At 32.9% G+C, this 24,933-nt stretch overlaps 3 protein-coding genes and 5 non-coding genes across 8 annotated transcripts in view; 1 reads left to right on the plus strand and 7 right to left on the minus strand.

Annotated features, from left to right (window-relative positions):
- The window catches only part of LOC125878509 (mitochondrial import inner membrane translocase subunit PAM16 like 2-like), an 80,887-nt gene extending 60,446 nt beyond the window's left edge, over positions 1–20,441 (plus strand). The window contains exon 4 of the transcript XR_007447758.1: positions 20,369–20,441. The gene's annotated coding sequence lies outside the window, so the exon portion shown is untranslated. The remainder of the gene's footprint in view (positions 1–20,368) is intronic.
- LOC125843388 (small nucleolar RNA Z278) lies at positions 408–523 on the minus strand. Its single transcript, XR_007443986.1, has one exon. It is a non-coding gene; the product is annotated as a small nucleolar RNA Z278 (small nucleolar RNA).
- On the minus strand, positions 835–919 carry LOC125843402 (small nucleolar RNA snoR117). The gene has a single exon (XR_007444000.1). It is a non-coding gene; the product is annotated as a small nucleolar RNA snoR117 (small nucleolar RNA).
- LOC125843387 (small nucleolar RNA Z223) lies at positions 1,009–1,098 on the minus strand. The gene has a single exon (XR_007443985.1). It is a non-coding gene; the product is annotated as a small nucleolar RNA Z223 (small nucleolar RNA).
- Positions 1,143–1,230, minus strand: LOC125843392 (small nucleolar RNA U36a). The gene has a single exon (XR_007443990.1). It is a non-coding gene; the product is annotated as a small nucleolar RNA U36a (small nucleolar RNA).
- LOC125843403 (small nucleolar RNA snoR134) lies at positions 1,445–1,606 on the minus strand. Its single transcript, XR_007444001.1, has one exon. It is a non-coding gene; the product is annotated as a small nucleolar RNA snoR134 (small nucleolar RNA).
- LOC125878500 (uncharacterized) lies at positions 10,826–12,595 on the minus strand. The gene is made up of 2 exons (XM_049559774.1): positions 12,147–12,595; positions 10,826–11,756 (listed from the first exon to the last, which is right to left on the minus strand). The coding sequence occupies exons 1-2, from the start codon at positions 12,493–12,495 to the stop codon at positions 11,062–11,064; spliced, it is 1,044 nt and encodes a 347-aa protein (XP_049415731.1). The 5' UTR covers positions 12,496–12,595; the 3' UTR covers positions 10,826–11,061.
- A 1,223-nt stretch (positions 20,442–21,664) lies between the features above and the next one.
- On the minus strand, positions 21,665–23,925 carry LOC125878508 (uncharacterized). The gene is made up of 3 exons (XM_049559783.1): positions 23,703–23,925; positions 21,923–22,054; positions 21,665–21,811 (listed from the first exon to the last, which is right to left on the minus strand). The coding sequence occupies exons 1-3, from the start codon at positions 23,919–23,921 to the stop codon at positions 21,725–21,727; spliced, it is 438 nt and encodes a 145-aa protein (XP_049415740.1). The 5' UTR covers positions 23,922–23,925; the 3' UTR covers positions 21,665–21,724.
- Positions 23,926–24,933: the final 1,008 nt, after the last annotated feature.

The raw sequence follows: 24,933 nt of genomic DNA on the forward strand, positions 1-24,933 counted from the left end.
GGGGGGGTAAATTTTTTTTTTGAAAAACAGATTTTTTTTGTTTTTGGAAAACAAAAAAAAATTAGAGGTAGGTTGGTGGAAGGTGGGGGGGAGCCTCAGGGGGTGGGGGTGACCGGGGGAGGGATCAATTATTTTTTTTTTGGAAAACAGATTTTTTTTAAATGGGTTAGAACCATTTTACCCAAACCATATTTGACAAAATCCATATTTGCCCATATTCTATTTGGATGGATTATAAACTAAACCATTTTTGCTCAATCCATATTCAATCTATCCAAATCCGATCCAATCTAACCATTTGCTACCCCTACCTACACCCAAATTTAAAGGAGTACGGGTTTATATAGTGAACTCAAATATTTCATCAAACAAAAAAAAAAAACCAATCGAAACGATTAAAATAAGCCTCATCAGAAGAATCCAATATGATCATATGCAATGTAGTTTCACCAAGTGGTTCTCCCTGCAAAGCAAGGTCTTGGATCCACTACACCTCATTAACATGTATTATATCATCATAAGCAAAACTATTTTAGAAATTTTTAAAAATGTAGCTGCTCCACAGTGTACTCCAAACACACTTGACAAAAAGGGGTTATGAAAGGAGAAAAATACAATAGAGCAACACAAATAATATTGCTTCTAGGGAACGAGTTGATCGAAAATGGATTATGTTTCGACCACCAGATAAAGAAGCCATGAAAATCATAACAAGTAAACCACACTATCAAATAAGAGGTCATTCATTATGTACAACAAATGAGGGATAATAATCTCGATATTAGTTAGTCCCGACATTAATCCAAATTCACACAATAAGGAAAAAAACTAAAAAGGCCTCAGAAGCAAAAGGTAATACAACATCAATGGAGCTAAATGCTCCTCATATGGTACGGACAATTACCATACATCACTGGCCTCTAATTAACAAAAAATCGTCATAATTAACAGACATTTTACACATCAATTAAGATAAAACTCAACTAATTACAATGTAAAACATAAATTTTTAGGCTCAGAAATATGAACAGCTCTATCAATCACAGAATATCAGAAGCAGAACTGGTATTAAAGCTGGATTTATATCATCAGCCAAATTTCAAACAAATACAATACAACAAATTAGTAACCAAAAAAAAATTAGGCTCATATTAAGAAATTCAACCATTTTTTATCATATGCTTCATAGATTACTCTCAGAAGCGTGGATAAATCTTCTAATCATAGCCAAAATAGAAGAAATTTTTTTTTAGGAGAATCCGACACAGACGATCAACAATATAGCAGTGGACTTAGGAGTAAAACAATAGGAAAAAAAATGCATAAACCCCACGTTGACACCGCAATTTGCTCTATGCCTCGTTGACTAGCTATATTTTTTTCTTTGAATTAGAAGAAAAGCTATATGAGGCATAATTAACAAAAAAAAAATGTTGTAACAAAGGTATTTAGCCTTTAATTTGACACAGATAAGCCATGGATTAAAGGTACAATAGGGTTAATACTGCAACACTAAACGGCAAAGAACTTATAGCACGAGCTTTGGGGCTTCTAACTTCAAGTAAAAAAAGAAAAAAAACAGCTGAGCCCGGGAGGCTACGTGCAGAGATCTACATTTTGCTTGACAAAATTGAAAGAAAAAAAACACTACACGAAAAGCTTATTGAGACGCCATTGAAGATCAAAAGAATAACGGTGGCTGGATTGAGAATTGATAATGAAGAAGACGAGAGTTTATTAGCTTTATACATAGGAGAAAGGAGCCGGTGAAATCCTAATTGTGTTGTTCATGATCTTACTCGGTCCAACCCATTTAAGTTTGGGATATCGGCCCATCAAAGTTAAGTTGGGTTGATATATAGTGCAAATTGACTTATACAAGATTTGTTAAATTATTTTTAAAAAGATAATTTGTTTATTTGATATTGAGTCATAATAAAGAAAATTAATAATTCTATTAACTACTAAAAATTAGGGAAAAGGCTCAAATATGTCATCGAACTTTCAGAAAAAGCTCATTTATGCCATCCGTTAAAAGTTTGGCTCATCTATGCCATTACCATTTAAGAAAAGGCTCATTCATGCCATTATTTTTTAAAGGTGGTTTTGCAAAACCATATTTTACACGTGGCCGAATTATAATTGGCCACGTGTAAAAAATGGTTTTGCAAAACCACCATTAAAAAATAATGGCATGAATGAGCCTTTTTTTTAAACGGTAATGGCATAGATGAGCCAAACTTTTAACGGATGACATAAATGAGTTTTTTCTGAAAGTTCGATGACATATTTGAGCCTTTTCCCAAAAAATTATAAAAGAACAAACAAAATAATTATAACTTAGTGAGAATTGAGGGAATGAATTTTTGAACCGCAGTTTAGCTCAAATCAGTTCAGTTCAGTCTATTTTAGCTCAAATCAGTTCAGTCTATTTTAGCTCAAATAACAGTCATTTGACTAACTTATTTATTAAGAAACATCGGTCTAATTACACATGCTTCCCTTTCCAAAGTATTCATTCCTATCATACATTACTAGTTATGTATTTTTATTTTTTTTATGCTTTCTTGATTTGTAAGGCAAAACCCTTTCTCTCTGTTTCACTAGCAAGTAGCAATTTTAAGAGGATTAATTTTACAATTCTCTTCATCCTCTTGAATTTCTCTCGACTGCAGCGATGTCTCTTCTTGGTTCTCACAGGTTTGATCTGTTGTTCATTTTTTTAATTTTGGTGTTGAAACTTTTCCCCAACAGATATGTGCTAACTTAAAAGAAAATGATGAATCTCAAATTTTAAATTTGTTGATTATAAATAAAGAGAAACCATTATAACAAATACTACATTCAATTTATGGCTGCTCAATGTGCACAATCTTTAGCTAACTGGAGATGGGCTAAAATCTTAGAGATTCATCGAGTTTTTTGGCATAAGATCTTACAAATTCTAAAAATTGTAGTTTTATAATACTCTCTTTTGAGTTTTCCATAGGAAAGTAGCTCAGCCCAATCTCATTTCTGTTTTCTTTTTATTCTTACTACTGCTAAATTATCACTAAAGAAGGCATGGAAAAATTAGTAAGGAAACATGATTTTTATGTGATACTGATTAATGAAATTGATTCAATTAGGACACTAAATTAAGAGAAAAGCTGAATAATTTACGGATGCTTTGTATTTTCTGTTTCTTATACTAGCCTGCTATCCGCCTTTTAAGTTAAGAATTAGAGGTTTGCTTTCCTCGGACATCACTTATTCAATAAAAGTTCCTTCGAACTTAGAAGGAATATAATTGTCCATTGATTCAAAGTACATATGTAACATGTTCTTCACATAGACAAGCTACTTCCAATGAAGTCAAGTGGAAGGCTTAAGCCTTAGAAGTTGAAGGTAATAATTTGTTAAATAGGACTTATTCTCTGTGGCTACTACTGTCTACCTAAGGGAGTCTTATTTTGCGCTTCTCTCTACATTCCAAGGTGAAGAGTCTCTCAGAACTTGTTGCGGGGGCAGTACTAAATTTACAGATTACATTAAGTTATTTTACTCACTTCATTGTTAGGAATTAGTGTATGCTTCAGCTTTAGCCATCTTAGTATATGAAGAGATTTACGTGTATTTGATTTCTTTCGTCAAACAGTTAAGACTTCATTTGCACTGTTATTGAACAGTTAAATCTCAATTTTCTATAACTTTTAGCTTTTTACGAGGTTCTATTTATGTACTTGCTAGCATTTAGACTGTCGTTATTCTATCGTCATATAAATAAGAAAGAAAAATTATGCTCTCTTAGTGAATTGAAATACTCTTTCACCAGGTGATAGTAAATTAAAATTATTCATTTATTTGCTTATATATGATGTACAATTACTTGTAATATTCTTTTTGTAATGTAAATCTGCAGATGACAAGGGTTAAGAAAATCATTTAAGACTTGCGTTAAGTAGACCATAGCATTCTTCGGAGAGCATGCTGAGGCACGTTGAGGCTGCTAAATGCTATTTGATTTTTAGAGGTAATATGAATCTCTCCTGGGAGTGCAGAATGTTGAGTACCATCGCATTGTTTAACTCTTATATTTCTCGACATTAATTTATTAGTCTGTTATATGTCATAGCCATTTATTTTTCTATATAAACATGATCTGTTTTACCTTCACGTGTTCTATTTTACTATAATCTGTGCATAATATCTTTCTAGGTGAACTTTTTGCAAGGAAAATATGTTCAATTTTAGGAAGGAGAAGATTGGCGTCTAGGCTTCTGGCATTACTCCTAAAAGGAGTGATAGATATTTAAAGATTGTGTTGTATTCCGTGAAAGCTGTTAATATCTATAGATAGGATAAGCATGATGGTGGCAAGGTTTTTCTCTTTTTCAGGGCCTTATTTTTAAGCACGACTGAATATGATGAACAAAAGTAAATAGAACCTGTAGTTAATCGTCCATTGTTGCACTTATATTGTATTAACTGTACTTTTGGAGCTTTCATATGATTTAGAAAATCAGTTTGACAATGTCATAACTTCTCATGTTGTTGTTTCTGCAACGCAACATCATCTATACAAATTAATTTAGAAAACTAAATGAATTCTCATAAACAGGAGGATGGCAACTTCATGAGAATGTTGTGGTGCATGTATAGAGAATTTTTAGTGATCTTACTTCAATTAGCTGGATTGCAAACATGTATTCTATTCGGTTCATGCCTGCTTGAACTGGATATTTTCAGTGTTGTTATTTAAAAATAGCTAAGTAGCTAACATGTGTTCCATCCGTGCTTCTCTTTTTTGTAATTTTGTGCTACTTTTGGGTATAAATTGTCAGACAAAAGAAGTCTAAAGGAGGATGGAAGCCGAGGATTCACTGGAGAAGCTTAAAGAAAAAGATGAACAACAAAAAGAGTAAAGACGGAGACACATTCTTCGTTCAAAATGGTATTATTGCCTCAAATTTCCATCTTTAATAGTTTTTATCTATGATAAAGTGAATGTGCATATAGAAGATACTCCGACTAATTTGGGATTGTGGCACATTTGATTGATTAGCCCCCCTAATTAGATACAAGTAATTAACCTTAATGTATTATATTCAATCTTCTAGCCAATTAATAACTATCTTTTTGAATGTTCTTTTAAAATATTTACATTCTTAGCTACTTTAGTTTCAAGCTTCCTGGCCATAATTTATTGATCACTCAAACAGTTTGGCTCCTAAATTAATCTGCATCTTGCTTTACTCTTCGATGAACTACTTGATCACTTTTAATCTTTAGATGTTCTACAAGAGTGAGTCCATTTTCGTGAGACTAATCTTTTCATTTAGTTTTCACCTGTGTTGTCCGGACTCTTCAAAAATGCCAATGGGTGCATGTCGGACTCTCTAAAAGTAGCATATATTTGGAGAATCCGACATGAGTGTGACATCGAAAGTGAAGTGTTTGCTCAACTTAGACTTTTACAGAGATGTCGTTCTCTCAGCAGAGAACGTAGGGTAGATAAACAAATTCAATTTTAGTATGCTTTCTGCTTCAGCACTCCTAGCCAACCTAGCATGATTTTTTTTCTTTCAGATAATGGAGATAGGGAACACTCCTTTGCTTAGAGTATCAAGTTTTGTAGGTTTCTTATTCATAATTTCTCAAGAATATGTAATTCTCAACGGGTTATCTGCTTGTGTCCTTGAAATCTTTTCTTCTTTCTAATTTTCTTTTGTATTGAAAATAGATGCAACCTGAACCGACTTTTAGGTCTTTGGGAGTAGGCAAATGGGAGTATTACATGGTGTCCGGTTTGTAACTTCACAGGCCAATCAAATTTTACTTTTGGGAACTGGTATAGAGAGAACTATGTGTGAATGGGTGTAAAATTAGCTGACGAGGCTATATCAAGACATACTTGAGATGGTTCAGAAAGCATTTCAAGTAAGTTTCTCTCAATATGATGTGGGTGGCTAAAAACTTCCCATAAATCCTCTCTTGCTTTCGAGTCCCTTTGTGTTTCACTTCACCTGAGATTCTTTTTCGTAGTAGCAACAACTCCTTAGATCTACAAAAAATTAACGGACACAGAGACGTTTGCTTTCAAGGCTGAGATCAATCAGCTTCTCAGTCTTATTATCAAAACTTTCTACAGCTTCAAAGAGATCTTTCTCCGTGAACTCATCTGCAATTCTTCGGATGCAAGTCTCAGAGTACTTTTTTATGTATTCTTTTTGTGTATTGTTTAACGTCATCATCTAGAATACTGTAGCTTCACGCTCTTTGTGATTTTGAAATTTGATTATTTTAGAGCAATCTTGGTTTTTTTTACTGTCTTTGTAGATAGCTAAATGTGATTTTCTGGAGTACCGTGGTGTCATCAATCTATGTGGTTTTGAAATTTAATTATTTTGAAGCAATCTGAGGATTTTTATTGTATTTGAGAATACATTAACTTGATCGTCTAGGATACTGTATAGCCGACACTCTTTGTGGTTTTATAATTTGATTATTATAGAGCAGTTCGAGTTTTTTTAAGGTTGTTTATATGTATTGTCTTCGTGGATAGCTTAATGTGGTCTTTGAGGATACTGTAGTGCCATCGCTCTCTATGATTTTGAAATTTGATTATTTTATAGAGCAATTGAGTTTCTATTTGGAGGTTTTTTATCTGTATTGTATTCGTCGATGACTTAAGGTGATCTTCTAGAATACTATCGTGTCATAGCTCTCTGTGATTTTGAAATGTCATTATTTTAGAGCAGTATGGGTTTTTTTTTTTTGGTTTTTATCTGTATTATATTTGTGGACAGCTTGATGTCATCGTCTAGATAAATGTGGTTTCATTGCCCCCTCTAATTTTGAAATTTGATTATTTTAGAGCAGCTATGTGATAGTTCATATATCAGTCAGATATCATCTTGAAACTTAGCTAATAGGAGTGAGCTTGGTTTGTGGTTTGTGTCTTCTAGATCTCTACTCCGAACATAGATATTTAGTATATGATTTTGCAGATAATATATTGTAGTGCCATCACCCTCTGTGACTTGGAATTTTTGAGTAATTTATAGCAATTATATCATATCACATAGTTCATATATCAAGCAATCTTTACATGTTTTGATGTCCATTTGAAAGCACCTGATTGAATGTTCTTAATTTGGAAAAGTGGATTATTCAATGTTCAGCTTTGTCGTCATAATATTTAGCTGATAAGAGTGAGTTCTATGTAGTTTTATAGTTGCCCTATTTTTGCTTAGACTAGGTAGTGCGTAAACTTGCTCGGTTTGTGTCTTTTGAAGCTCTAGAATGGACAACAGTTCACTTTTTGTAGTATTTGACTATTTGTAGTAGTTGCTTCGATTAGTGCATTGATACTGAAAGAAACTCAGTCAATGAGTACTTTGTAGAAAATGAATTAAAGACGCAAGCTTTCTTTGGATAGAGTAGGCTAGAGATTGTTTTGCCTTATCTAAACATTGAAGTAAATTTGTGTATTATTCTTGGTACAGAATACATAGCTGCTCTGGCTGGGTGCTTCACTTTATATTCTGCTTCTATGATCTCTTTCTGTTTCCGAGCATAAGTTTCTAATGATGGTCAAATCAAAGAAATTAATGTGCCTGCATGCAGTATTGAGATTCTGTACTTAAAAGAGATAGAGGATTCAACACCAAGAAGAAGGAATCTTTCAAGAAGCAGTAGGGAGCTTTTGAATATTTCATCTTCAAAAAATTGTTTATATATATACAATTTCAACTTTAAAATGTCTTGTGCTTCAGCACTCCTGCCAATCTATAACATGATTTTTTTGCTTTCAGGTACTATGGAGATAGGCAACACTCCTTTAATGTAATTCTCAATGGGTTATCTGCTATGTCCTTGAAATCTTTTCTTCTTTCTAATTCTTTTTTGTACTGAAAACAGCTGCAACTTGAACCAATTCACTTTTGTCTCCACGAGTAGAAAAATGGGAGTATTTACATTGTGTCCACTTTGTGACTTCACAACACTCATCAAATTTTACTTTTCGGAATTGGTCAAGAAAGAGGTACATGTTAATGGGTGTAAAATTAGTTGGCAAGGCTAACCAAGACATGTCGGGAATGGCTCAAAAAGCATTTCAAGTAAGTTGCTCTCAATGTGATCATCTTTTGCGCTGCTTTGAATAGATTCAGAATGTATAATTATATTATTGCACTGTGCATTTGGTGTTAGTAATGTAGCACATTTATTTTCAACAGATTTTTCACGTATTTCATAGATCCTTACATGGTTTTGTCTTTTTAAAATCAGCAGCTTTATCATAAATAATAGTTATTTGAATAAAATGCTTCTGAAAAGTTAAGAGCAATCAATGCACTTTACATAGCTACTTCTAAATAGTTAGACAACATTGTGTACATTAAGATGATGTTGCTTAAAAGCACTTTACATCTTTCTACCCTTTTTCTCCCTCACAGCTCTGGTGGCATGCTTATGCTGATGATGCTGCTTTAAACTATCTTTTCTTATGCTTGTTTCTGAGTAACTAATTCCCTTAATTCCTTGTTTCTTTCATTTGCCTAAAAGTCATTCTGTAGACATAGCCTTTTAGATTTTTCTTGGAACTTTATGAGGGTTCTCTCTTAAATCTTCATCAGTTTACAACTTCATTAAAAAAAATCATCAGCTTACAATTTTATACTGGCCTAGGGTGTGGTTGTCAATATAAGTTAACATGAAAGAGAAACAAAGAGAGGAGAAAGTTGAAGTACTTACAAATACAACAATGGTCCTAATGGCTAGAGTTGCAGTATAAAGAACAGACGAAGCAATTGTTGACCGAAACATACAGAATCACATGAACTTGGTCATGAAAATCTGAACAACCTGGAAAAGAAAATTTTAATCAATTTTTGTCTGTCCCTTTAAGATTAATGTGGTACTGCCTTCCTATTTTCATGACAAAATATCATGAGTTTGATAAATGATATATACCTGGACCACCCCTAGCAAAATAACCAGGGAACTACTCTCATTAGGAAAAGGTATGACTAGTTCCGTATTATCTCTTCTTTTTGCATGCCTTTGTTAAGGTTTCCTAAAACAAGATATTAAAGTTTTCTTTGCTCCAACGATGTATAAGCTCCCCGTTTAACTAATCCATAGTAATTTGAACACTTTCTTGATATTACCCCATAATCTTGCGTTCTTGCTTTCCAGGGTTGAATATTAGCCCAAGGGAGCTTGCATTATTGTGCCAAAAGGTATTATTTCTCTAGGGCTTCCAATTGTATAATGTTTGTTAGTAGTGCAGTACCTGATTAGTCAGTCTTTTGACGATAGGTAGAAAATCATGTAGTCTCTCATTTCTTTCGGAAGCTTAGCTTAGGTCATAACGACTTTGTCTTAGGACTACTTTTGTGACGTAATCGCTCTTTGTAGAATAAGTAAGTAGGAAGTTATCATTTTTTTCTTCTTCTTTTTTGATGACAAGGGAAACCCGCAGCCTCTACCCTTTGGGTGCGCATAGGGTAAAACCCCCGCTCCTATGCAATAGCTCGCAAACCACATAGGAGAGGTAACCCGCACTAGGCAAGCCTGGTGCAACGAGCTCGACCCAGAAGGCAAACCCCTTGCTTTCGCTGGCAAGGGGTTTCGAACTTGAGACCTCCAACATGAAAGTCCCAAGCCCAAACCACTGGGCCACCCCGAAGGGTGTTATCATTTCTTTCTTTCAGAAGCTTGGCTTAGGAAATATATGACCGTGTCTTAGCACTATATTTTTGTCCACTGCTCTCCGTATTACCAATATAAATTTGTTTGTTCATAGCCAAGCCAGCAATTAAGAAAGGGAATTTTTTTCTCTGATTTCCAAAAAGTGATTTTTGCCTTTTCTCGTTATGTCTCTCCAAGGGATTGGAGGAACTATATGATGTTTATGTCTATGTATTCTAGAAACAGGTATCAGATGTTGTTCCAGTTTCTTGCAGGGCCGCAGCTGATGCTGGAATTCCATCTGTTTGTATCACCAACTTCAGATTTTCACGTCTAACTCCCTTTTTACTTCATATCTTCTTTGTCATACAGAAAAAGTTGGAAGAAGCTATAATTTAAGTGCAACATAACAAATTGGAATATTGATAGTCACTGACCTTGATCAAATGTTGATGATAAATATTTATACCAGAAGCTTAACTTACTGTTTTTACCTAATGAAAGGAATAACGGGGAACATTTTATAGAGTTGACGAAGCAATCGATGTGGCTCTAAATCTGCAAAAACAATTCTCATTGTTTGAGATCAAATCTGAAATCAATGATTGTTAGGTAATAATGTTACTTATTCTTTCTTTATTTTGTGGATCAACAACTTCAATCTTATTAGAATGTAATAACTTCACTAGACTTTTTTCTTTTATGTGGCAGTGCATGCTTATATTTGGTAATTCACTGAGTTTTTCATTTGTGCATTTTTCTGGCATTTGTAAATTGACTTGATCTTCTCTTTTTGCAGATTTACTTGAATCATTCTTCACATAAGAATGATTGAGATTGTGCTCATGGCATATAACCAGATGAAAAATGAGAGTAGCTTATGAATGGAATAAATATTGCAAATTTGAACTTTCCGAATTATGTATAAGATAGGTTGTAATAGGCAACACTCAATTGTATATCTCTTAAGACCTGTTTCTACGTAACAGTTCCTTGTTTCTTTCAATTAGTATTGCCACAACAAAAATGATTGATGTAAACAAGCACAAGAATTGTTTTGCTGGTGTTACTTTAACCAAGGCCGGCATCATGTTTAGTTTGTTTGTACTGTTGTATTGTCACAGTAACAAAAAGAAATTGAAATCATGCATGTGCAAGGGCCATGTCCCTCTAGTATATGTAGAAGGCAATAAAGACTACAACTTTAGAACATTCAGAGCAAAATTTGAAAGAAAAATAAGCTCTAAGTTGTACAAAAAGAACTGAACAGGCAATAAAAAGAGAAACAACAAGCAATTTTGCCAAATGAGAGAACATGTTGCCACTGTAGAAACTAACAACTAAGAATGCTCTACCAGCTCGAAAAAGGGGAAAGCTTGTTGCATATCAAACGATCATCCAAGTCAAATGTTGATAACCAGCCCATTTTGCAGCAAGTCGGACACCAATGGCCAATGCAACACATATCAGAGGAACTGGGACCTTTCTAACTGCACCGGTAGTTTCCCCTTCACTTTTATTCAAAGGCGTTTTAGAGTGTTGCAGAATGGCCAAAGCAGTGTAAGAAACCATTACTACCAGTCTAACCCAAGACTCTCCCACAGCAACTAATGCAGCAGCAGCAGGCATTGCGGAAGACACATAATCTCTTCTTCTGATAAATCGAGCAAAGAAAAACAAGCCTAGGAGTATAAACCAAAAGAACAGCTCGGAAATATAACCCCTTACAGCAGCAAATCCCATTATTCCAGCTGCTGTAAGAAGGTATGGTTGGTTGTTCACAGAATCTGGAACTGCCGCTTCACCAATAGCAAGAACACAAGATGCCAAAATGATGATTGTTGTTAGCTCTTGTACTGGTGCATATGCAACTATACTGGAGTAGAAAGCTCGAATGGAGTAAATTGTTGATTCAATGAACCTAATTATAGTTGTGATCTGATCCCCTATGAAGTAGTATACAACATCCAATGCAAGTTTCGAGATGTAACCAAGAAATCGGAAGACAGCACCCACAGCCTTTTTCCAATTATCCAATTCCCACAAGATAGTCCTCCAGGCATATAGAATAAAGGCCAAAGCTACATATTGACAACAACTACAGAGTTAATGAAGTACTCTATGTTTATAGCTGGAACACTTCATTCATAAATAGAGAGCTATACATGAAAAGTGCAAAACACGAATGTGAGCTACTACTTAAATGAAAATCGTAAGGAAATCAAATGATCAACAACTACATGATATTCTAACAGCAGATACATGGGAACATCTTGGGCTTTCTTTCTACTTGTATCAAAAAAAAAAATATTATCACCCAACAACTCAACAACAGCTATACTCAACTACATGACCTAGACTAGAATGCACATTCAGCTAAATCAGTGCCCACAAATAGAAAATTGACAAATTAGCTTATAACTAAATCAGAGCCCACAAAAAGAACATATGATAGAGCTTTTTTGATATACCTATGAACCAAGGCCATCTAACAGGCATATCAGGAGCTTCTTTAGTCAAGTATCTGAATATATCAGGCATTGTGCTCTCTCCACGAACCTCATTTCCAGCTTTGTCGACACTATTCCCATTATCTATTCCACTACTCTCAGCTTTCGCAATAAACCCATTTTTCCTACGTGATTGAAATCCACAATTACTTGTGAAAATCTCGGAACATTTGTGTTTCACTTCGAGTTTAATTCTGACAACAGGTGAGGTAAGAATTTGATTATGAGAGAAAGTACTATAGGGAAAAATCTTATGGGTTTTCTTGAGAGTGGGAATTGAAGATGAGAGAAATGAGAAAGTAATCGACATTGTTGTTAAGGGTTTAGAGTTTTGCCGCTACCAGAGAATTTGTCACTCAGAAGAATGGAGTTTGGGGTTTTGAGAAATCCGGTGGCCCGCCAGACAACCCGGTGACCCGACCCCAAAATTCACACTCTTTTTAATTGAAATTTTTTATGCATAAATTATGTAAAAATTAGGTAAAAAGCCAAAAAAAAAATGTAAAAATTAGGTGAGATGTTATCGGGTCTGCTGTGTGTTTCAAGTAATAGGAAAATAGTTGAATTTTAGGGGAAAAAAAATTGGATAACATATTCTTATTTAAAACATAACTAAACTTGTACGGGTCGTTTGGTTTGAATATAAGTTATGCTGGGATTAGTTATGATGAGATAAGTTATACTTTATAAGTTATGCTGGGATTAGTTATGTTGAGATTGATTTTTACTGCTTGTTTGGTTTGTCATATTCAAACTTATATTCATGACATAATTTATAAGAATAAGTTGTTTGTTTACAAAAATACCCTTTACCTTATTTAGGTTTTTTTTTTTTTTTTTTACATTTTCTTTGCAAGTTTAGTTATTCATTCTTAAAAATAAAATTTTCCATCTTATTTAGCTTAAATATTTTTTGATGTGCATTTCCATAATTGTGTCGTGTGTTTTTAAAATTAAACTTTCATCTTATTTAACTTAAAAAATAAAACTTCCATCTTATTTAGATTAAAATAAAATTTTCATTTTTTTAGCTTAAAAATAAAACTTTCATCTTATTTAGTATAAAAATAAAATCATCTTATTTAGCTTAAAAATAAAACTTTCATTTTAAATTTATTAAAAAGTAAAAGAAATTTTATTATTAAAGTTATCTACATTTTAATTGATATATAAAATATAATTTTTAAGTGAGTAATAAACTATTTAATAAAAAATATGCATTTCAGTAGTGTAGTGAACATTTTGAGAGAAATCAAAATATAAATAAAACATAAGAATTAGGCAAATAAATTCAACTTATATTATATTCATAAATAAAAATTATATTTATAAAATATAATTTTTTAATAGAAAAATATATTATCATAAGAGCAACGAATAATTAAGGTTGTGAATGTTATTATAAATGTTGTTAAAAATTATGTTAATATACGTGAATGTAAAGTGGTGTATAAAAGTGGGGTTTAAGGAGGGTATTTTTGTTATTTTACCTACCCAATCCCAAGATAAGTTATCCTGGGATTGTTATTCCACCCCAGGGAGGGATAATTTGTCCCAAGACTAACTGTTAATCATGGGATAAGTTATCCCATCCTTGACAACCAAACAACAAATTAAAAGCCACTTAAATACTATCCCTGGATAAAACTCTCTTATCCATTACACCAAACGACCCCTAAGAGTTTCAAGATGAGATGACCAACTTTCGGGTCTGCTATGGCTTGTGTGTTTCAAGTAATAGAAAAATAGTTGTATTTTAGTGCAAAAAAAAAAATTGGACAAGATATTCTTATTTAAAACACAACTAAACTTGTAAGAGTTTCAAGATGAGATGACTAGTTTTCGGGTTTGCAATGAATTTTATGTAAGAAAAAAATAGTCGTATTTTAATGTAAATTATTTTGGACAAGATATTCTTATTTAAAACACGAACAAAACTTGTAAGAGTTTTAATCCAATGAATCGTTCCTTGATTTTGATTTTCGAATTTATACAAATTCAAACTTTATTAAATCGTTCTTTGAGTTTAACTTGTCAATTCTTCAAACACCGCTAGCTTGGCCATGCTCTCTTGATCTTAGCATATATTTTTTGCGTATTAGTCATCTTGCTTCAAGCAAGTATGATCAAGAAAAATTTCACGATAATTAATATTGAGGTAATTTTGGTAATAGTGATATTTCAAATGTGTCATATATGTGTGGTTGGTCGGAAGTCAATTTGCAGCTGACACTAATTTAATAATCATGCATATAGTGTAGTTTGATTACAATATTTGTTAGATTTCAAGAGAAAATGATTTTAAATGTTCATACAATAAGTTATTAGAGTATATTTTTGCATATGTGTTGTATAGTTTAGATTTCTTTTTTTTTTCGATATAACCATTTTTTGATTGATATGACTTGATCAAAATATTATTAGTATCATACATAGTGCAGTATCATATTAACAATTGTCTATAATTTTCTTGTGTTCTATGTTATTATCATTAAATAATTTATTTTATTTATTCATAAATGTGTTGAAAAATTTCTTCAATCGGTAACATATTACCAGGACTTTGACATAGCTTTAGGGAGCGGAACATGGTGGCGAACGTACTTACAAAAGAGGGCCTAGAAGGAAACTTTTTGAAGCATAGTTATGAATTACTTTGCTAGAATTTTTTTTACTTTGACTTGTAATAGTAACTTCGTTACACATCTTGACTACACTACTCATTTAGGGGTCGTTTGATAGGCCGCATTAAAATAAATAGTGCATGTATTATGTATGGTATTATTTAATATTGTGTTTGGTAGGAATTTGTGCATATGTATAACTAATCTATGGATTAGTTATACCTCCTACGTGGTATTATAGGATGTATTACTAATACCTTCTATTTGGAGATATTAGTAATACATAAGACATAATACCATGGGATAAGTCTATGTAAAGATAAAAATATCTCTCAAATCATTTTAATTATTTTGTTTATTTTCTTGATTTATGTTTTATATTTGTACTGATAAATTTATTTAAATAAATTAGCTTACAAATTATTTAGAGAGAGTTGTTTGTTACTAAGGACCCGTTTGGCCATAAATTTTCCCAAGTAATATTTGGGGGGAAATTTGGCAAATAGTGTTTGTCCATACAATTTGTCATTATTTGGCAAATATCCCAACTTTTCAAATACTAGTTTTGAGTTCCCGTTTGGCCATAGATTCCCAAATAATTTTTGGGAATTTTTTTGGCAAATAGTGTTTGTCCATACAATTTGCCATTATTTGGCAAATATCCCAAATTCCCAAATATTAGTTTTTTTCTAGTATTTGGGCCAAATCTCATTATTTGGGATCTTTTGAAAATTGAAATTTTATCCCAAACTTTTATCTTTTACAAAAACACCCTCTATAGTAGTTGTTTGTGTCGTATTACATAATTTTTCACGTGAACAACAAAATAGTGATGAAATATTCAGTGAATATTAAATGATGATATGGTTGTTGATGAAAATGATGAACAATCGGCTCAGGATAACAAAGTCATGTGCTTTGTCTACTTCACGATGTATGGAATGATGCTTGTTGCACTCACTTCAAAAGTACCACATTATTCTAGTGTCATGGACACTACGAAAATTCAATTGACTTGTAATACAAACTTATGGTTAGTTTTGATAGTTTTTAAAATTTATAGGTATAAATCATATTTTTCTAAAAAAGTGAAATATATTTCCTAAATACTATGGCCAAACACATGGTGAAATTTCACCCAAATTTTCACCCAAATAATATTTGCCAAGAATATTTAGAAATCTATGGCCAAACGCTAGCCTAGTATTTGGGTCAAATCTCATTATTTGAAATCTTTTAAAAATTGAAATTTTACACCAAATTATTATTTTTTACAAAAACACCCTCTATAGTTGTTGTTTGTGTTGTAGTACATATTTTTTTACGTGAACACCAACGTAATGAGGAAATATTCAGTGAATATGAAAATGATGATATGGTTGTTGATGAAAATGATGAACAATCGATTCAGGGTAATAAAGTCATGTGCTTTGTCTACTTCAAGATGTATGGAATGATGTTTGTTGCACTCACTCCAAACTACCACATTGCTCACTAATGTCATGGACACTACTTGTTATTTGTTGTAACGAAGATCCAGTTGACTTGTAATATAAACTTATGGTTAGTTTTGATAGTATTAAAAACTTATGGATATAAATCATATTTTTCTAAGAAAGTGAACTATGGTTTCCAAATACTTTGGCCAAATACATGGTGAATTTTCACCCAAATAATATTTGCAAAGAATATTTCAAACTCTATGGCCAAACGCTAGCTAAATAAATCCAATACAAATTAATACAATAGTTGAAATGTGAGTTGTTTAACATTAACTAATTGTTTGTTCTAAACTTCTAATTATTTGTGTTTTTGAACAATTTATAAAATTGCATACATATTAAAACTACAACTTGCAATTTTTATGTGTAAATGTAGATGATTTATTTAATTTTACTATTGTTTACTGTCTTTTCAATTTTAAAAGTTGATAGTTTATCTTTTATAAATTAAAAATTGGCATTTTGTAAGTGATCAATTTACTAAGATACAATTATTCATCCTCAAATAATTTAAGTGAAAAAAAAAGGTAAACATGGTGATAAAATTGTTTTTCTCATAGCTAGTTTGAGGGCCATAATAAAAAATATTTGTCCGACAAGCTTTTACCTTAACCCAATTACATAATAATTCATGGGTTTAATTGAAAATAATTTTTTTATTAAGTTTTAATTCAAACACAAATGAGATGGAAAATAATGAACCAAATACTGAATAAAAATAATAAACCCTACATTATTAATATGTGCATTACTAATCCATCATTATTATTTTTTTACCAAACGACCCCTTAGTCTTGGTGCCTTTTAGCCCTTTGTGTGTAATTTCTAGGAGAATCAAGAAACCTTTCCCAAAAACTAAAAAAAAGTAAAATCATTTGAATGGCATATAAAATCAGCCATATTTCTTCCCCAGAAAATTATTATCTGATTTCACTCATAAAAAGGTACGCTTTCCAATTTTCATTTCTCTTAAAACTTTTCAACGTGTTTGTATGATTTTGACTTGGCATGAATTTTAAGAACATAAATAAAACTTTTGATTCTTGTGGCGTACCAAAATGTAAAGAGCTGTCTAAGAAGGAAAGAAATATTATTTTTTGAACGGAAAGAAAGTTAGGCAAACAAATCGTAACGGTTCGATATGTAACAGTGATTAGTTTTATCAGAGATGTAGAAGAATTTGGACTAGGGGGAGGGGTTAAGTGAGTGGAAGAAAATGCATAGCATGGAAGGAATCACTTCTTTGTTGTCAGTAAGATATTTTTTTAATCGATCCGGATATGATATTTGTGTTGTTGCTTTCTCCAAACTCGTTGATGTTTAACCCTTGACTGGCATTATTCAAAAAGAAAGGGAAACATGTTTAACATTTGATGCTCGATCGGATTCTAGCTTCTTCTGTTTTCACTATTAATTACTCATAGTTATTGATCTTACTGGGGACTAGTCATATATGTATGTATTCAAGTAGATTTTGATTGTTCTGCTCTGCTGTTTGGTCGTTTCTTAGGTTACACATTTCCGATTTCCTGGTTAGTCAGCAATGGTATGTTGCACTGTTATCTTTTTTTATTATTTTTCCCTGATATGCTTGCCGATCCATTCTTCCTTGAATTTGAGTATCATTGTTTGGCTGGTTCGTTTCTTTTAATTGTTTTTCTGGTTCATACAAATTTTTAAAATTATTTTTGATCTTCGATTTTGATTCTTCAACCAATATCAAATTGATACACTGTTTCATTATGGAGGGAGCAGGGAAACATCGATGTATGTAGGTATGTTTTGGGACTCAAAATGTTAAGTACCACCTTTGTGATTTAATGAAATGACTCTCTTTATTCTGTGATAAGTTTGTAGACATGATTCCTTATCTCCTAAAAGATACAAATCTGGATGATATTCAACTCAAGCTTTTGTTAGTGGTAAGAGTGCAATGCTTGATGTGTGCGTTTCTCTACTCTTTTGGTATACTCTACTTGTATAGAGTCTCCCAACATTAATCAAATCATTTACATTATAAAAGAACGGTAAAGAGAATATCCCATTAATAGCCTGAGAAATTAGCAAATGGAGCAATAAGGAAGGTATAACATTGTGGTAAAGACCTTCCATCTTCAACTATAAGGTAAGGATTCGAGTTATCAAATGAGAAAAAAAATATCATGGGTGGGGGATTTTTCGGGGTGGAGATTAGCTTACAAAAACACAACAAAGCCTTAATCCCAGGCTTGTTGGATCTGAATCCTTAACTGACCCATCCAATTCCAATATTCAACAATTTAAGTTCTCTATCACTAGATTTCCACATTTTCTATTAACATGCAAATCTTTAACAAGCTCTAAGCAAACATTAGACCTAATGGAAACTTCCCAACATGACTATACTGTAATTTCAACTAGTTATGTTCTATTTCTTTTTGCTAAATATGCATAAATTCCAAGAGATTGTAGGTCTTTCAAAACAACTTCTTTCCGTTTGACTTTAGGTTTACCTCTTTCTCTTAACACCTTCACTGATTATAGCTTCACATTTATAGATTAGTGCATCAGAGGTCAACGTAGGACATGATTAAACTTTCTCAAACGACCTTCTCTCCTTTTATCCTTTATGTGTGTTACTTGTCCCTTCTGTTGAACATGAACATTTCTAATCTGTCTGATTTTGTATTTCCACAAAGTTCTGATTATGTGTGAAATCTCCTAATACTTGCATGTTGAATGACTTCCACTCAATGCCGTAAGATGCTGCATTTTGTTTCATTTCTTTGATAAAATAATTAAGTAGGCAATAATTTACAGTTATGTCTAATTTAGTCCTTGGTTTTGCATCGTATCAGTCAATCTTTTAAGGATAGTCACTTTTTAGTTCTAATGTGGCCAATGTGATTGAGGTCAATGAAAAATGAATTATTTAGTTAGAGATCAAGTTTTTACCTTTAAGCTCTATAAAATTTTCAAAGTATTTGTCTCCAGTATGCTTTGGTTCCTTCTGCCATTGTCAATTATGCTTCTGTTACTTAGCTAGGTTGCATTGGCAACCATATTTGATGGCTAAGTAAAAATAGTTTAACGACTTATCATGTGACCTCCCCTCTGTCCCCTAGACAAAGTACTGTTGAGGATTCATATTAATTGGCTAGTTTTACATTGGCTTCCAGCCTATTGTATCCCTCCTCTTTTACCCTAGCTCACCCAGGCTGAGTAATCCCCTCGTAAACAAAGTAAAATCATAAAGTTTGAAACTCTTTCACCAACATGCTTCTTATCATAGAAAAAGTGGATATTTCAGGCCATAGCTCACATTATGTCAATGTTTGTTGATATTGTTTCCTATTACTTGAAATGGTATCTCATTTCGGCAACTATACAATCATGTTGTTCTTGAGGTAGGCTGCAAAAATTCTTGCTAATTTAATTGTAATGGGCTCTTCTATATTGGCAAGGGCATTTGTTCAAGCATATCGTCAGGCATTGTCCAGTAAGTATCTTCTGAATTCATGTTCCTTCTTTTTCGAAAATAACTTTGTACTGAATTAATCTGAGTTGTTCTATTCTGCATCATACGCATTTCGGGGCTGTTGGGGTGTTTGGTTTGTTATTTCTTGCCTCCATGCACATCTTGCTCACTGTGTACTTACTCCATCCTGATGGCAGATGCCTCGAAGAATGGTGTTGCTCAAGAAGCAGTGCAGAATATTAAAAGAGCTAGCAAAACCATGACGGAAGCAGAGGCAAGACAGATTCTTGGTGTCACAGAGGATTCATCATGGGAAGAAATTGTGCAGGTTCGTTTAAATGATTGCCGTTATCTTATGACACTGCTTTTGTCTTCAATAGAACTTGTTTGAGCGAAATGCTAAAAGCGGGAGTTTTTACCTTCAATCAACGGTACATAGAGCTAAAGAGTGTTTGGAAGAAGTTTACAAACCTAAAGAACCAGAAACAAAATAAGAAAATTTGTGCTGATGTTTAGTGTATATTCTTGCTGCTAATGAATTACCTTGTTAGTTCCTTGGATCTTTGTCGAAAATTTTATATTTTGGTGACAGCAGTTGAGGTTTCTGTTCAAAAACTTCAATATGGTGAGTGTGTTAGACACATCACAAATAACACAACACACTCACACCATTGTAGTATACATGTGTATAAAGGGATCAATTTCTTGAGTAGCTTACAAGAAAAGAAGTTGAAAAAAACTCGATAACATTTTCGCCCATTATATTAAGTTGTATTTTCAAGCTTCTCATATGGTGATGCTTAAGTCATAGCAAAAATGTTAGTTATCTTGCATTATTTGATATGTTAAAACATTGCGATGCATAAAATCGTTTAATTAAAAAGCAAGGCAAACCCATGGAAATGCCTCTTATATTTGTCTGATTTGTTTCACAAGGGAGCAAATAGTTTGAAAATACATGTAGAAAATGGCAAATACGTATTCACTTCATTTGTTTACATCAAATCATGTATTTGTATATAAGGTCTTTCACTTATTTACTTAATTGTTTACATCAAACCAATAAATGCATGACGTGTTTGTACATAAGGTTTTTCGCTTATCAAATCACTTAATCATGGTAAACTAATATGATTTGATATAAATATCAGGTGGAAGTAAATTTTTAGCAATTAGAACTTAAAGTACCTGTGGCATAACCAAAAATTATATCACATGCATATTAGAGATCCCAACGACTCAATATTTACATCATCCCTGTACTCCATTTCTTTTTTTGTTCTTTCTTTGCCTTTTTCTTTTTTCCACAAACTAAGTGTGTTATCCCGTTTCTTTTTTTTCCCTCTATATATATATAAGTCGTTGAGTCTCCTTAATATAAGACGGCATTTTGCCTTCTTGTTATAACAAATGTTTTCAGAAAAAAGTAAAAAATCCAGAGCTCCGTTTAACATGATTCTCAGGGTCTCACACATTGTCGGGTCTGACATGATTTTTTTTTCATTCTCTGGGCTTTTTCAGGGTCTCACACATTGTCGGATCTAACAAGATTCTTTTTTTCATTCTCCGGGCTTGAATTCGAGACCTGTGATTAAAGGTGGAAGGATCTCAACCATTCCACCACAACCCATGTTCCTACATTTTAGATACAAAATGATATATATAATACTGATAGGAGTGTATTAGCCAATTTAAATTCCTTTTTCATCCCAACTTGTCAAACTCATACAAATTGGGAACCTATGTAAAAAATAATTATGCAATGATCTGTAAGACTATAATAATGCCTGAAATCTCAAAGAATTGCAGTTCTGAACTGTTTTATTTCACTTTCTTTTCTGGTAATGATTACAAAAATATCAGGAAAAATTACATATTCATACATACACATGGTGATGAACTTGCAAGTGAGTAAAATTAAATGTATGATAATTAGTGAAGATGAATATTACAAGGTCAAAAACTGAGAACTTCACCATCTTCATCATTTGGGAAGGTAACACATTTGAAAACTTTGCATTTTGAGCACAATAAGTATCCCGTCTGCGCGGTAAGATCAAGAAAAAACTTATTGGAATTATATTTCATGGAAAAATAATGGAATGTGAGATGATAACGTTTCCTAGAAGAATACAGTAAAAAGAAAACACTTACAGCTCTACAAGATGGACACCGACGATAAATTTTGTTAGTCTCAGATTTCACATTGGTCTTCTGACCTTTACAAAAATCACAGAGCAGCCATCCAGTGCCACCACAAGGCTCACATAAGATTCCTGCCTCAACCTTTCAATTGAAAACAGACGGATGAAGAGTTCGAAAGCAGCACACCATCTAAGTAAGCAAGAAACGCAGATGTTGCAAGAGGCAAGAGGTAAAGATTCAGTATCTGAAAATGGAGATCAAGCAGATGACTTATTAATAGAAAATGAAGTATCTAACCAATGCAGATCTAAACTATCTACCAAGGGTCACTGCAAAGGGACCATCCTCACAGTTGAAGTTTTGAAGAAAAGGAAGATAGCATATATGCATTGCCAGGCTGCAACACGATTGTGGTGGACGGTGTTGTATCTGTTTGGGGAACACTGAACAATCCTAGCTATAGGTTGGGATATGGTGTTTAGCTGGACTTTAGAAGAAGGAAAAGAAGACGTAGAGCATAAAATGTGGTTCCTATGTTTAGAAGGAAAAAAAACATGAAAGTTTTTTGTATAGAGTAGGAAATGATTTTGTCGTTGTTCTTAGTTAACTTTTGGTGCAATCATAAGCTTTCTAACAATATATAGCTGACTGGCTGTTCATTTTCAGAGAGTAATTTTTGTATAGATGTTCTATTTCTTTACAACACTTGTATATCAGGATTTTCCTGAAGTATCAACAAATTATTATACTTCATAAAAGATATATGGTCCAATAGACTTATAGAAACCTACTTCCTAACTAGACCGAGGCATATGTGCCCTAGAAATTTAGAGAAACCTTATGAAGTATTCATGTCATACCCACACCAAAGTTAGAACTTGAGGGAAAATTAGTTGTGCAGTAAAAGGTAATATGAATCGAAATTCAATGCGGAATCCCTCAGTTTCTTCTGTCTCTGATAGTAGCCACAGGATTCAGGAATAGCTGAGAAATAGTCAATTTAAAGAATAGCTAAGGCAAAGTGAAAACATGATCCAGTAAGATATGACAGATGGGAATTACACATTCACCAATTATTTTGTACACGAGGCGAGGTAAGCAATGCACAAGGGGAGCTAGAGCCGAGTCAGTTACTGCTAATGAGAATGAAAGAACGTAACTTTGTGATGTAATCTTCTAGCAGTACATGAAAAGTCCATACAATTAGATAAAAGTACTTTCTACAATTTCGTAGACAACTGCAATTATTTAGTAAGCATAACATAATTGGAGTGCAAAAAAGATTCTTCAGGTGGTATTTACTAGCAACAAAATCACATTTAGGATTAAATGGTGTCCCTACTTTAATACATTAGTGTCAAAATTGTTAGAAACCATTTATCAAGAGTAGGTGGAGTCATCCATGAGAGACCGAATTCTTTATGAATCAACAATTACAGCAGTTCATCTCCCTGGTGTTAAATATTAAGATTTTGCTATGATGCAAATCTTCAAATACTGATCTTTAGAGGTAGGTAATATCAATAACATTAATTAAATTCCAAATATCATCATTAAGTCAGCCCGGTACACAAAGCATCTCACATTACCAATACAAACATTAGTGGCTGCTTCCACAGCTTGAGCCCACGATCCATGGAGACAATTCTACTGTTGCTCCAATGCTCCGTAATTGAGCAAGAAAAATTACACATACTTACACCAGATATGAATATCAATCACAAATTACATTAAATGATCGGTAAATAATGAACAGATACATACAATACATATACAGAATGTTGAATACCTGCTGTTCTACCGGAAAACAACGCACAGGCTTGTACAAACCACGGAAGGATTCAATAGGCACCTTATCCACCTTCTTTACAATTGGAAAGTTCAACTTCACAGTACTGTTAACAGCTATGAACATTGAAACCGCCATTGTAGCTAACTGAGCTAAAGCTTTTTTTTTCACTTTCACTGTCAAAAAATCCCGCCTAAAAAAACAACCATAACCACACATTCCTAAAAAAATCCATTCCAAACCAAAAACACCTTTTTAAATGGGGAAAATAAACAAAAAAGTGCAGTATTTTAACCCTCAGTTTTGAAAATACTACAATATTGCCACTTATTAGAGTTATTAACTCAAATGCTCCCTCAAGTTTTTAGTTTATAGTCTTTCTGTCCTTACTATTATAAATTGTCAAAATAATAAAGTAAAAAATGGATACAATTCAAAATAATTAAGTTTTATCAGAAGGAAAATTCGCAGCCGCTACATTTTGGATGCGCACAAGTTCTCTACTTTTCTACGCACTTACTCCTTTCATTCATTTTTAGTTGTCATGTTATGTTTTTCGAAAGCCAATTTGACTAGCTTTCAAAGTTAAATTAGATTACATTAATTCGATAGAGAAAATGGTCTAAAACTCCCCCAATCTATACCTGAAATCCCAACTACACACTCCTACTTTACGGGTGTCCTATTACCCCTGAACTTCATATTTCTCTATTTTCTACACACTTAAACGCTAACATGTCATAGGAGGTGTTCTCACCTCCCTTAGGCGCGTAAAGATGTATCTAAAACACATTATCTGCATTTTGGAATCCACGTGTAAGTCCAAATCAACCTAAAATTAAGGCTTTCAATTACAATTTGCATTTCTTAGCTTTTTTTCTCCCACAAATCTTCCATCTTCTTCCTTTCTTCTGCCATTTAAAAAGCTTGAAGCTTGGGAGCGATTGTCTTTCATTTCAAAGTTTCAATGATAACTTCCATTTCAAATCTTGAACCTTTAGAATTTCTAATCTTCTCTAAAAAAAAATCGTTATTAGATTCAAAGTTATTTTCCTCACTCATAAATATAAAATTGCAAAGTCAACTAGATCTAGCTATGAAGCTTGAGATTTCTTCTCCATGTCAATGCCCAAAAATAAGTTATTTCCCTCTTCAATTCATAAATATAGAACCACAACGTATGTACACCCATTCTTTTCACCTTCCTCCAACTCCTTCAACATTTCATCTG

The sequence above is a fragment of the Solanum stenotomum genome, chromosome 10 (genome assembly GCF_019186545.1).
Source record: "Solanum stenotomum isolate F172 chromosome 10, ASM1918654v1, whole genome shotgun sequence".
NCBI classification, from domain to species: domain Eukaryota; kingdom Viridiplantae; phylum Streptophyta; class Magnoliopsida; order Solanales; family Solanaceae; genus Solanum; species Solanum stenotomum.

What these genes read in the sequence shown, in the direction of transcription:
- LOC125878500 (XM_049559774.1), bottom strand. Translation starts at nt 12,495, where the DNA reads ATGTCGATTACTTTCTCATTTCTCTCATCTTCAATTCCCACTCTCAAG. An exon ending in TAGATGGCCTTGGTTCATAG is followed by an intron (nt 11,757 to 12,146) that starts GTATATCAAAAA and finishes GTCAATATGTAG; the next exon opens with CTTTGGCCTTTATTCTATAT.
- LOC125878508 (XM_049559783.1), bottom strand. Translation starts at nt 23,921, where the DNA reads ATGTGTGGTTATGGTTGTTTTTTTAGGCGGGATTTTTTGACAGTGAAA. An exon ending in GTTTTCCGGTAGAACAGCAG is followed by an intron (nt 22,055 to 23,702) that starts GTATTCAACATT and finishes TTCAATTGAAAG; the next exon opens with GTTGAGGCAGGAATCTTATG. An exon ending in GGTGTCCATCTTGTAGAGCT is followed by an intron (nt 21,812 to 21,922) that starts GTAAGTGTTTTC and finishes CTTACCGCGCAG; the next exon opens with ACGGGATACTTATTGTGCTC.